Raw genomic sequence first — 13,417 nt, 5'->3', positions numbered from 1 at the left:
GGCTGTGTGTTGCTCTAGAAGTGGATGGAGCACAAGTTGTTTCTGGGATTCCAAAGGTACTAGAACTATAAGTACTGAATTTCTGGCCATGGGCAGCAACTGGTTAACTTCTATCCATATATGAGGGAAATTGGGCCTGAGCCAAAATAAAGGGAACTAGTGAAAGGAGACCGGGTCAGAGGAGGTGTTGGATAGAAGCCAGGCTAAAGGAGAAAGCCTAAAATGAGATGTATGTTTAGTTACTGTTTTTGAATTACTCAGAAAGCTAAGCCCCAGGAAGAGCTGGACTGTAAGCTATTCAGAGCCCTCTCTGTTGGAAATAGAAGAGAATCTGTTTAATTAAAAAGCCCTATAAATTTAATCCAGAAAAAAAAGCTGCTAACATTTCTAAACAAACTCCTAAAATGCTGGAGAGTACAATATTTAAGAAAAAATATGCAAACCCAAGGAATAGCTAGCCTTTACTGCCAACAGCTTTCCCTTATTAAAAAAAAAAAAAAAAAAAAAAAGGGAAAAAGAAAAAAAAGCTTGGTTGTTTTTTTTCTGGAATATGTTCTTTTTTGTCATTATTGACAAATATTTTTTGCATGACATATAAGAGAGAATATGGTGCAGGTATTGACAGCTGGGGACAGCTTTTGTGTCTGTGTGGCCCCGAGGCAGATTCCAGGCCAGGCTTCCATCCCTCCCTCCAAAGGCATCAAACCTTCTCCTCCAGAGACTGATGGAATATTTTAGTGGCAGTCACTGTTACTACTGTGGATTTTGGCCTGTGTGGTGTTAGTTTTGGCTGCATTTCTGTTCTGGGTTACATATAGGACTCGAGATGCTTCATTGCCAAGGCTGGCCTATGTACTGAGCAGCACATCTTCTGTTCATTTGCACCTGAAAGTTGTGGGGGTTTCTGTGTGTTTTGGGTGTGTGTACTTGAAAAGATTCATATGCTTTTGGGAGAGCACTCACATGACACAGATGGCAAAATCCTTAAGTGCTATTATTTCATGACATTGTCTCAGAGATTGTCTCATTGGCTTTTCTGGATATTAAGAAAAAAAGAATCTTCAGAGCCATGTGTAATTAATTTTAATTAGCATTCACATTGGAGTGATCTGAAATGGTATGCCTTGATAGAAAATGTTAGTCATTGCTGTTAACTCAGAGCAGATGGCCATTTTTGTTTCTTCAAAATATATGATTTACAGAGCTTCTGGTAGAGCTTTTTTATTTGAAAAAAAAAAAAAAAAAAAGTGCATATGCTCAAACCAGCCATTGTGCAATTACAGGTGTCCAAAATCACAGATAAAGACTAAATTTGAATATGCAGAGTATGCACAGTGGAGTTGCAGGTTAAATAGATAGAAAACATACAATTTCATCCAGGATTACTGTTCCCAGTAGCTGGAGTGTCTGGATTATGTTATTTTCTCCCCTTTTCATTTTAGGTGACTATTCATTAAACCCATATTCTGTATGTTTTCAATTTCAATCAAGCGAGAAATACATAAGAATTAAATCTTTTGTGTTTTTCATGGAATAAAATGGGACCAATTTGCATGTAGTTCTAGATTTCTAATGTTTAGTTCTGCTTCCATCCTAATAGAGAGGACATGTTTACAAAAAATCACTTTGAAATCCCTGAAAAAGAAGATATTCCTTTATCTTTCAGTCTGTGAGTAGCTTCACTTGTGTCAGTGTGACTGCTGAAGCTAAATACAGGTTTGTGTTCTTTGGAGGATTAAAGTAGTTTATAAGTCCAGTTCTAAAAAATGTCACTAGTATTCTTGCTGTGTAGTGGTTGTTCTGTCTCCTTCTACATTGGCAAGAATAAATGCATTTTTAATTAATTGTGGTTTGTATTTTCTCTCTATGAAAATAAACTTTATGCATATCTAGTACAGCTTTGGCTAGAGAAATCCAGATCCAACTCAACCTAAAAGCTCTCCAAGCACATGGAGACATATACACACGTTAACTAGGTTTGTAATGTGCCTGCAGTAGTTGCCCTTCAAAATTTTCTAGGCTTGTTGGAGATAAATATTTAACCTTATTTTAGTATTAAGAAATAGCAAGAGGTACAGTCCATCCAGCAGTGGATGTGCTCAGCACGTTCTGATGTGCAGCCACCATGGAGAGAAAGCCACTGGTGCTGCAAGGGCTGTTGTTTCTGGGTGATTTTCAGTGTGGCATTCACTCCCTGCTCCTGGAGTGCAGAGATTTGGTTCACAGGCAGTCAGGCCTTCCCTGGGCAGTGCTGACAGCCCAGGCTTCAGGGTGGGTGCAAGGGAAAGCTCAGGAACTCACAGCTGGCTCAGTCTTCAAACTTATCTGGCATTTCTCACTTTCCTCTTGGGCACTTTCAAATACCTTAATCCAGTCCAGTTAGGATTCTTTCATGATGGGAGGAGTTCAGGAAACACCAATGGACACTTCTGTATTAGGCCCTGAAATATATAGGGGAAATGAATCAAGAAATCAAGATAAAAATAAAGTGAAGAAGCTGTAGGGTAAGCAAAGTCCCAGGTGGGTGGCTGACTTTGAGGTGATGGGCTGGGCCTAAAGAAGGCATGTCCTGAGTGTAGAACCTCCCAGAACTGGAAATTATGCTTTTAGTCCAATTGTATGTTCATCCTTATAAGCAATTATGTTGTATTTCAGTGGAAATGCAGTTGCAAGTTGAGGTTTATTTATCTAGAGTACAATAAAATCTGCAGATAACAAATGGTAGCCTTTTGTATTTTTCACTCTGGGAAAAAAAGGCAGTATTATCAGTATTATGTTGATTTCCAGTAATGTCACTATAGTTACATTTTCATGAACTATGCATGATATTTCAATTACAGTGATGAGACTCCAGGAGGAAGTGGAGTAGGTAGATGTGGTAGATGCTTTGCAGTTTCCTCAATTATGTGTTCACATTTAAGAAATGTTAAATGTTCAAGGGAAATACTACTTACAGATGGTACTTGTAGGCATGTTCCCATTTTCTGTATCTGTCTTGTTTCTGTCGTCCCTTAGATTTACAGATGCCTGAATATCCACAAGATAGGTATTGTTGAGAGTTCATCCTTCCTGGTATCCTTTATTGTGTCATAGTCTTTCATATCTAACATCCCATTTAGCTGCTATGGAGATGAGGATGAGAACAGTATTCCATATGGAGAACATAGGTGAGGCTTGAGTAGTAACTGGTGCTGTGCTGATGTCTTCAGCAATTTTAAGAAGTGGAAGAGAGAAGAAAACAGAAAATCTGAATTGTTTTCAAGAACGTTTTTACAGCTTTCCATGAGACGCCAGTGGATTCCTAATGAGTAAAACATGTTAATGTGTTTTTGTAAGAATCCAGTGGTAACAGGAAAAGGACACTCTTTTCAGAAGTTACTGAAAGAAGTTACTTTGGTTTTTTTTTCCTTTGAAAAGTTCCTATGCTTGTTGGCCTTTCTGGGAGAAAGACAGGCAGGGGTAGTCTAGCAGCAAGGCAGGCAGCTGGGGAGACAAGCATCCCTCACCTGCCCTGCAGGGCCATCCCTGGGAGCACTCAGGGTGTGCATCCTTCAGTCCCTCACACGTGCTGTGTCTTTGCAGTGGCAGTGGAATAGAATGAGCTGCACAAAAAAGAGCTCTCAGATCCTACAGGGAGAAAGAAGGGCCTGGGACATGTGGAGACATCAGCTGCTGGGCCATGAGGTGTCCCCAGCCCCAGGAGAAGTCCTGGCACACAGACAGAATGCAGGACTGTCAGCTCCCATGTGTTCAGAGTGCCTGACTGAAATCCCTGCTCACACAGCCACGCTGCTTGGAGAAAGCCACAAAATGCCAAAAAGTGTAATATATAACATGACAGGCCTGAAAAAATGTTTTCACAAGCTGGTGTCATGTTGTTTTGCTCTTGCAGATAAGTGTTTTTGGAACTTCCCTATCACTATGTTTTACAGCCTTTATTTGCTCTATTGTTATTTTTAGTCATCTTTGCTGAGAATACCCTTTTACCATTTCAGCTTCCTAGTACTGCAAAGTTTTAGCTGCTTCATTATCTTAGCCAGAAAAGCTTATCTCAGTAAAAGTTTCTCTTAACAATAAATTAAAGTGTTTTTTCTCTGGCAATGTCATTATGCTTCTCTTTTTTTTTTATTTTTTTTAATTGACTTCTTTGTTTTGTTCAGTAAATGCTGACTTGGACTTCCACAATATTGCAAATTTAATAAAATTCAGTTGTTCACTCAATTTAAAGTAACAGCATCTGATAAGGTCATCCAGGCTATTATTTACTTTAAGAGAGGATTAATACTTTTGGAGTCAGGGAAGAAAAAGGATTAATTTTAAATTTCTTGATCAATAAAGGCATCCACAGAGCTTTCAGTTGTTCATCCTGTCAGTGACTTTGGCTAAACTGTGCTATCATGCCTGTTAGTGCCTCTTTGTAAACTTTGGGGCTGATTTCTGTGGGAAGGAAATGCCCTGGTGGCATATCCAGCCTGGGGTTTTGAAGGGAGTAGTACAACCCTGGTGCTGCAGATTTAGCCTTTAAATTTGATAAGAATTGAGTGACCAGCCTAAGGAATTAATTCTGAGTATGTCCTTTATTTTTTTGCAGTTTTGAATTCAACCTGAGAGCCTGCTAAAAAATACCTGATTTTGCTCCCTTCGGAGTGGGTGTGCTCTGGTTGTTGTACTGTGGTTTCATTAGTGACAATTTAATGATTATGGTGTCATGGCTGCTTCATGCCCAGGTTCAATTACACTTTTTTAACCTTTTTTAACCTGTTTCCTGAGACTGCCCCTAAAAAGCAAGGCTGTGAGCTGCCTGGTGCCATTGTTGGTTAAGAGAGAATCACTTCTGTGAGTGGGAATTACATCAAGTCAGTTGTGTTCCAGCAGTGTGGCAGTGAAATCCCACCAGTCCCTGAAAGCTAAAGAAATTTGTCTAGGCAGTGACAGTAATAGCTTTATTTCCTTGTTCTAGAGTGAATTCAGGTTTTTTCCCTCTCAGAATACGTGGGAGAAATGACCTCTGTAGTTACACAATTAAACCAAAGGGCCCCTTGTCACTGAGAGTGAAGCAATCTCCATCAACCCCTCTCCTCCACAGCTTGCTAAGGGGAGAAAACAGCCTGGTCGGGATGGAAGATTGATCCTTGTGCAACTGCTAAGATCTAGCAAAATGTGGTTTCCTAACCCTTTTCAGCTAAGCTCATGGCCTTTCCTAAAAAGACTGTTGGCTGACCAATTTACAGTGGTCTGGTCTGTGTATAGAATTGGAATTTAGAAACTAATGGCTAAACTGTAAGGGGAAAATCTGTTCTGTTTATTGAAGAATTTACAAGTACCACCTTCCTACAGATGTATTTTTTCCTCCTTTCTCTTTTCTTCCATTAAGTAATTCCCTGTATTTATCTCACCTGTAAGAGGTTTTATTTAAATATGTCCCAGTTTTCTTACTATGATGAGAGACATCTGAGGTTTGTTTTGTTTATTTAAAAATATCTTGATTATCATTGCTGGTTTTTTCCTCTTTTACTGATGATGTCTAAAAACTGAAAAGGGTATAAACTGGACTGAAAGGATTTAACGTGGGAAGAAATTGCATCAGTGATGATTTGGTATTTATTGGTTACAGCAGCAATCCATCACAAGCTGTGCTGTTATGTTGGCATGTCTTACGTGTTTGTCCTCTTCATCACAACACCCTTTTTTCCCCTAAAAGTGCTTTGTTTTAGCAAAAGCAGGAAAATTGATTTTAAGTAGTTTTCACGGTGCTTTTAGCTGAGCACAGAGTTGCGCTGTAGCATTCTAAGATATTTTTAAGTACTCCATGTAATTATTGAACAAGAACCTGTCCCATAAAGTCTGTTGTCCACGACAATTACCAAGTAATTTCTGATCCCAAATGATTTTTAATTTTAAATGCTGTGTGCATGATAGAGAGTAGTAAAATGTTAGTTTTACAGTGTGGTGCTCTTTGTTCTAGGAATGTTTACAAGGATTACCGTTTCCTTGAGCTAGCCTGTGACTCCCAAGAGGAGGTGGATAGCTGGAAGGCATCTCTGCTACGAGCCGGTGTCTATCCTGATAAATCCTCAGTAAGTTAAAAGCTCACTGGTTTGCCAGTAGCTGCTCTGTTTGAGTCAAAAAAAACAACTGTATCATCTGGGAAAACACAGTGTCTGCAGATACCTCAGCAAAGAGCAGCCTTTTCATTGTACTGTGGTAATTTTAAAATATTCATAATGAAATATTTTAAGACCAATTTGTGCGTCAAACCTCATTGTAAAAACCCAACCAACCACAAACCAAACCTTCCAACATGTTTTTCATTGGATCCGTGTAGTAAAAGCATTGAGCAATTTGGGATTTCCTGAGCTTCCTTGTTTCTGTTAATGTTTTCTAAGGTAAAGATGTGCTTTGAAGAGTTTATTCCCTCAAGCTCTGGATTACAGAACTGACAGAAGCATTCGAGGCAATCATGTATATTTATTTTACTTATTCACTGCATCATTCTTTGTGTATGAAACACATGCTAAACCTTTCCAAAGGCAGTTTTACTCAGCTAATCATCATGTGGAGCAAATTGAACAGGATACAATAAAAAAGCCTCTATTCATTTATTAGAAATGACAGAAAGTTGGGAAACAGAATATGTCCAGCTACTATTTAATATTTTTTAGACCTAAATATCTTGATATTTTCTTTCAAGAGAAGGTTTGAGGAGATGTAGCCAAAGAGAAGGCTGACTAGCAGAATTACATGGCATTTAAGCCTTTAAAGCTTCTGTAATGCACAGCTCACCTTTCTGCAGTGAGTGCTGGATGCCTGCATTGGAACATCTGCTCTGACAAATGCTGCTTTGATTCTGAGGAATTTGCTCTTCTTCCTGATTGTTTTCCATGGGAAGGCCAGGTTTCTGGAGTCCAGGGTCTTGTGCTGTCTTCTTTATCTTTTTCTTCCCTTATGGTTGTGATGCCTGCATGGCTTCCAGTACAATTCTGTCTGCATCTCCTCCAGGAGCTATTCATGCAAACAAGCTCAGCTTCTTCTCTTCACACAAAGTTTCAAGACTGCCATGAAAAATAAATAAAAAATTCTTATACTAGTGGATTCTCCAGTTATTATAGAAATATACAGTGACTATGGTAATGATGATGGTTTTTTTAGAGACTAGTACAAGCATGCATTTAGCAGGAGACCTACCAGGTATCTGAGACTTTACCTTTAAAAAGTAAAACAGTGTTGGTGACTTTTCTGTATGTTGCCTGTTCCATTAGATCTGTTCCTAGCTAAGAATATTAGAAGCCATGTAACGAGGATTTATTATGAGAGGTTACCTAATTAATTACTTGGACCAATATTGTGTTGCTTTGGTTTTTTCTTGCTTAGGTTTTAATGATGATTTCACAAAAAACTTCTGCTGCCTCTGGTTTAATCTTGTGTTCTGTGATGGTTTTATCATATTGGCATATCTGGTACTTTATCCTTAAACAAGACAGACTAGTTTGATTTCTGAACTTCTCTTCTGTCTTCCTGTCTCTCCCTTCTCCCTAAAAATACTTGGTATTCAAAATATGTTTACAAAAATTTCCTGGTTTTGTTTAAAGTTGGTCTGTCAAAGGAGTCTTAGATGCAAGATGAGAGACTTCCTTGAAAGGAGTAGAAAGGAGTCAAAATACAGTTCTCCTTTGAGCTGGAATTATCTTTACATTATAAAAAGAGTAAATATTATTGTTCCAAATGCCTGTAGTTTGAAATTAGCCCAGTAGTTTATCAAGCTGTTCAGGAAAGATGCCCATGCTATGCTGGGCCTCCAAAACTTTATTCCTGAAGGACTGTGAGTCCACTGTTCAGGGTTTTGAATTTTGTAAAGGAAAATCCCCAAGGCCCCAGGTACATTAGAAGATCCAGTGGATCCTAAATAAAAATGAGCAGCATTTCATCAAAATCCTGTGCATGCTCCTCAGTTTCACACCTTCCACTGACAATATAAAATTGTTTTAGAGACACCCCCCAGTCTTTTATTCTCCTTCAAAGATTCAGAGACCATGTTTTTAAGTAAGAGGGACTGCCAGGAAATGGCAACAACTTGAGTTTACTTCAGTGCTTTCCCCCAGCTTCATGATCTCAGAGTTAAAAAGGCAAAGAGGTCTCAGCAGGAGCTTCTCACTTTCTTTTACCTGTGAGGCACAGCTGGGAACTCTGAATATCCAGTGTTTTGGCACCAGCAGTAGAAGAACTGCTGCTTAGAAATGAAAACTAAAGGAAAAGTAGGAATCTGGCACTGATTAAAGAGCTGTGTTCTGAATTCTCATAAAGGGCAAATCTCTCAACTAATAATATTCATTTTTCTGTTGATTTTTTTTTTAGTAGTGCTACATACAAATGTTTGATTACAGTGCTAATGGGGCTCAGTAGTTGCTACCACTAATATGGAGTGTCTGCTGCTCATTTATTCCTGTAAGCTAAAGTCCAAGCTTCTAGATTTATAATCTTTCTTTTTGCCTAAGCAAATCTCATTAATATTTTAAAGGCCACATATCACCCCCTTCCTCCATTTCCTTGCTTTATTTTGCTAGTCTTCCATGTCTCTCTGTCCACGGGGATGCACAGGGTGACTGTGTTCCCATATTCACTGTCCCATGAATTACTTCTGATCGACCCTCAGCATTGCTCTGAATTTTTTGCAGTTTCCAAGTCACCTCCTTCCCATTCCATTTGCCTTTGTGAGGCTGTGGGCTTTGACAGCCACCCAGATAGCAATGAATCAGTGTTTTTATTTTTCCAACCCATATGCAAGTCAGCTTGCTTGGTATAAATCATCCTGTGGCCAATTCACTTTGAAATGGGATATCCATTTACCAGCTGACTTTGCTGTTGACTTTCTGGACTGATGCATCCAAACCCCTCCTTTTTTTTTGTTAAAAATTGACTACAACATTGTGACTAACCTTTCCAGACTGTATTTCTCAACTGGTGTAGGATGGTGTTTATTTTGGCTGGCTTCCCAATGTATAATATACACTGTTCATGCCAGCTCATGGCAAAACTCACAATTAAACCAGAATAATAGCCCAGATGTTTGTCGTAACTTGCTCTGCACACTTTACCTTGTTAGCATCACCCATTCGCTCTCCCCCCATGCCCTCCCCCATGCCATCTCCTCCTTATTTTTATTACTAATCTAAAAATTCAATATTTGCTTTTTAAAATGCTTTGAATCTTGAAACTTTCCATTAGCTGGCAAGTTGTAGGGAATGGCTGTCGTGGAATGCTCAGCCGAGCTGGTTGCTTTGCATACTGAAGTTCAGTGTTACCGACACATGACAATCCCTCTGGCTGCCATCCCATGCCATGCCATGCCATGCCATGCCATCCCATCCCATCCCATCCCATCCCATCCCATCCCATCCCATCCCATCCCATCCCATCCCATCCCATCCCATCCCATCCCAATCACTTCGGGCCTCATTTTCTTCTCCCATTTATTTGTATCCAGCAACTTCCCAGGAGCTGCTCCTGATTTGCACTGGGTCAGAATGTTTGTATAGTGAGGAAAACAGCTCTGCTGAACATTTAAGTCCTTTGCAAATGTCCTGTGTTCCCCTGGAAGCAGTCTGACTGCAGGATTCAGTGAATGTTCCCTGACTCAGTTCCTCATTTGGTTTGAGCCATTTCCAGAACTGTACAAGTTAGGCTGAATGCATGTAAAATAAATATAACTAATATTTCTTTTTTCCCCCTCTTTCTTCTGTGCTGCATCCTGCAAAGGGGAGCAACAAAGTAAGTTGTCAGTCCTTTTACAAAATCCTTTTGTATCCTGTCTGAGGGACTTTGTCATGAAAATTACTTTGTCTTTCAGTTCACACAGCTATTGCCTGCATGCTCTTAACATGCAAAATGTGATTAAAAATGTGGGTGCACAAGTGTCTTCAAGAAAAAGTATAACTGGCTGTTTTAATTTTGGGGAAAGAGTGTTAAATGTTGCTGAGCTGTTTTTAAGGAGGTTCAGTAAGAATGATACTATAAAAGCATTGGGCCCAAAGATTATGAAGGTATAGTAATAAAGACCTTCTGAGGAAAGGTTACTACAGTCTGATGAAACTCATTACAGCTGGGTTTTTTGACCATACATCAAAGCTTGTATTAATGGGCAGTTATAAAAACCCAGCACTAAAGTCTTAAATAACAGATTTGCTGGCGTTGTTGGCTAAGCTGAACTAGATCAGTGTACTGGCTTTGAAGGTGCCTTAAAATGGATGGAGGAGGGTGGGGTCAACATTTGACTTGGCTTCTAGACCCTTGATGTGTTCCAGCTGGACAGCAGCAGAAGGGTGTGGGGTGTGGAGAGAGAGAAGTGAAATATGTGTGGTAGGGCTTTTTTTTGAAAGTAAGCAGCACATAAAAAGACAGTTTCGTTGATGTTGATCTGATAAATGAATAATCATGCAGTTCCCAGGGTTAGGACTTTTTAATGCCACTTTTACTGAGCTTAAGAATGGAAGTTCCACATCTCACACTTTGGAATAAGATGCAGACAGAGTTTGTCATACCTCAGAAAGGAGTTATACAGCTTTTGTGACTTTTCCCCCGCTTCCTTCCTGTTTTGGTATATTAACCCTTAGGAAGATGAATCTGGAGCATCAAAAGATGCTTCACAGCAAACGTTAAAAGTAGCCTTTGAATATTGCCTGTAGCGTCTCTTTGTGAGCTGGAAGCTTTCTGGAATATTTGGGAAAGACCCAGGTGGGTTTTAAAGGTTTTGAAGGTTGGGGAATTTTGTCTGCTTCTGATTTTTGTATTTCTAACCAGTTTTTGACCACTCCTCTCTTCACAGTGGCTGGGCTCGGAAGCACCAAAAATATTCTGTTTTGTTGGCCTGCCTGAGAAAAGGTGCTCTTAGTGTTGGGTGGGGAGGGCTTAAGAGAATTGGTGAATTGATGGCATGGAGAGAGGGACTTTACATAGGAGGTGGTGTGAAATGTCAATGTTAACTGTGTACACTAAAATGTCAAGGTAGTGTTTACAATGTTTCTTTATGACATGCTGGCTTAAGGGTTTGCTGCTGCAGGGGATGCTGCTGGGATCTCAGAGGAGACTGTGGATGCTCTGTTAAGGAAAATACGGATAGATGGGACGCCACTGAGCTCTTGGGGCTGGCACAAGCTGAGTCTGGAGGTCAGGAGTGGTATGAACCTGTTCTGTACTCCAGAGCTGTGAGCTGTGGGACACTCCAGGGAGGTCAGCACCAGAAGAAGCTGACAGATTTTGGCAGGATACCCAATGAGCAGGGAGAGGAGAAGCCTATGAGATGTGAGAATTTGGGAGCTCTTAACTCTTCCTTCATTCTGAGCTAAAGGCAGTTCTTCCTGTAGGTTCAGAAACTCCATCTGGCTTGGGTTGCCAGCCAGAAGATAAGTCCAAAAGAAACCTCCAGGAATCCATCCTGATCTTTCACTTTGACCCAGTTCCGTGTAAGGATTTGTGTCTCGTCATCTCTGTGTCCCCCTTCTCCTTCACACAGATCATTCCTGCTGAGGCTGGAGATCACCTGATCCCAGTGGGACAGATAGAACCAACCTGCAGCTGCTGGCAGAGGCTCAAACTCCACAGTCTTGAGATTTCTGTACCTAGTGGAGGTGGAAAATAACATGGATAAACCTAGAGGTGACCAGAGAGTTTCTGAGAAGAGGTCAGGGAAGAAAAGGAATGGCAGATTGACAATGACAGCGTCTTAAAACTTCTAATGCAACTTTATGCTGAAAAGCTGCAGAGTCCTTCCTTACAGCTTTCCTGGGTTGCTACCAAAGCTGTAACCCTCCTTCAGGTGCTGCCCAGTGTGCTGTTCATGCACTGGTCCTGTCATATGCTCACATGTCAAAAATCCTGTACTCACCCATCCATTCAGACTGTGGCCTCTTTTATACCTCTGCCTTTAGCTTTGCACTCTTGGACTTACAAAAGTAAAAATAAACATTGGAGTAATGAGTCTGTAAGAAAAAGGGGGAGGAAGGGAAGTGAAGAGGGGTTATAATCGTCAGTGGACTACTAATCATTTTTATTTTTACTTTTTATCGTTGCACAATCATTACTGTAAGTGAGATTTCTCACATGGTTAAAGATAAATATATCTTCAGAAGATTTGTTGGATAAAATCTCTAAAAGGGTTGTGTAGAATGAGGTAATGGAGACCTACCTCATTCAGCAAGCACATGTTGGCAAGCTGCATTTTGCTAATATTAACACTGAACTCCACAGCCATGCATGGGGAATGAGTGCAGAATTGTCCAGAGTTGTACATGGCGCTGTAGCTTCAGCCCAGCTGCTGAAGACAGAGGAGCTGAGAGCTTCTGACTGTCCCAACCCACCACTGTGGATTTGCTGCTTACCCTGTGCATCTTCTTTACCCCCATTTAAAAACCAAATCCCCTTGAAACAGCCCTCCAGATGCTGCTGTTTGGAAACAATGTCAAAACCTGAACCTTTCTCCCAGAGCACATCTCTCCATGTGCTTCTAACACTGTTAGGCTAAAAGAGTAGATAGATGTTGGGAACTTAGGAAATTTTGATTCTGAATCCCTTGGCACTCAAGCAATAAAACAGAAGCAACAGAAAAATCCCAAAAGTTTAAAGTGCCACTTTTTAATATAAAAAGTCACCTTTCCTTTGTCATCATTAAGACCTGAGTTAGCCAATAATTTCTACTTGATTCAAAGTACCAAACACTTAAATGCTGAGCTCAGACTTGAGAAACTTTGACTTGAAAAACCAAAATCTCTTTAAGTTACTTTTTACAGATAGTGAGTACACTCTTGCCTTCGCATTATTTCGCATTGCTGTTCTTGCTGATACCCTTTACAGAATGTGTAGAACTAAAGTCTATAAACTCCATATTCACATCTCAGTGGAGTTGTCACAGTGCAGATAATGCTGTGCATGCAAACAGTCACTGAATATAAAATCAGTGTAATTTAGTTAGGATTTTCTCTTAGGAAAAGCAGAGTTCCCCTGAAAAGAGAAGGTAAATACTCTTCCTATCAAGTAAGTTTGCCTGTTGGTCCTTCAAATACTTTTTGGTGACATTAATGGCTTAAATTCAAGTATTTCTTTTCTCTCCCCATTTTTTAAAAATGTCTTGTTTTATTTAAAGGGGAGTTAGTGTTACTAAACCCAGATTCCAGATCAGCTACTTCATTAAGCAGTCCAGATGTCCTCCTGTCTCTTGAGACAGTCCTGGAAAATGGGAACATAGTGAAGTCAGGATCCTCATTTTCCCTGCATATATGACAACAGTGCTCTCAGTTAATGTGTTTTGTGCTTGGCTCTTCCATGTAAATGCAGGTGCAGTGCCAGAAGCTGGAGGTGTCTCACACTGGAGTAAAGCTCTGGTGCTTTCTTTTCAAGTCTGGCCATGTTTCTGAAAGGGCTTCAGTTC

General features: G+C 40.1%; 1 protein-coding gene across 5 annotated transcripts in view; it reads left to right on the top strand.

Moving 5' to 3' along the window:
- DNM3 (dynamin 3) overlaps positions 1–13,417 on the top strand; it is a 169,226-nt gene that overhangs the window by 107,846 nt on the left and 47,963 nt on the right. For 3 of the 5 annotated variants that reach the window (XM_021545819.2, XM_077785251.1, XM_021545816.2), the window contains 2 exons: positions 5,966–6,077; positions 9,754–9,765. In XM_021545819.2, the coding sequence (XP_021401494.1) occupies positions 5,966–6,077; positions 9,754–9,765 (124 nt within the window). The remainder of the gene's footprint in view (positions 1–5,965; positions 6,078–9,753; positions 9,766–13,417) is intronic. The other 2 variants (XM_021545820.2, XM_021545817.2) reach the window with 1 other exon arrangement.

The sequence above is a fragment of the Lonchura striata genome, chromosome 9, assembly GCF_046129695.1.
Source record: "Lonchura striata isolate bLonStr1 chromosome 9, bLonStr1.mat, whole genome shotgun sequence".
Taxonomy (NCBI): domain Eukaryota; kingdom Metazoa; phylum Chordata; class Aves; order Passeriformes; family Estrildidae; genus Lonchura; species Lonchura striata.
Note: the sequence above shows the minus strand (reverse complement) of the source record. Positions and strands in the feature narration are given on the sequence as shown.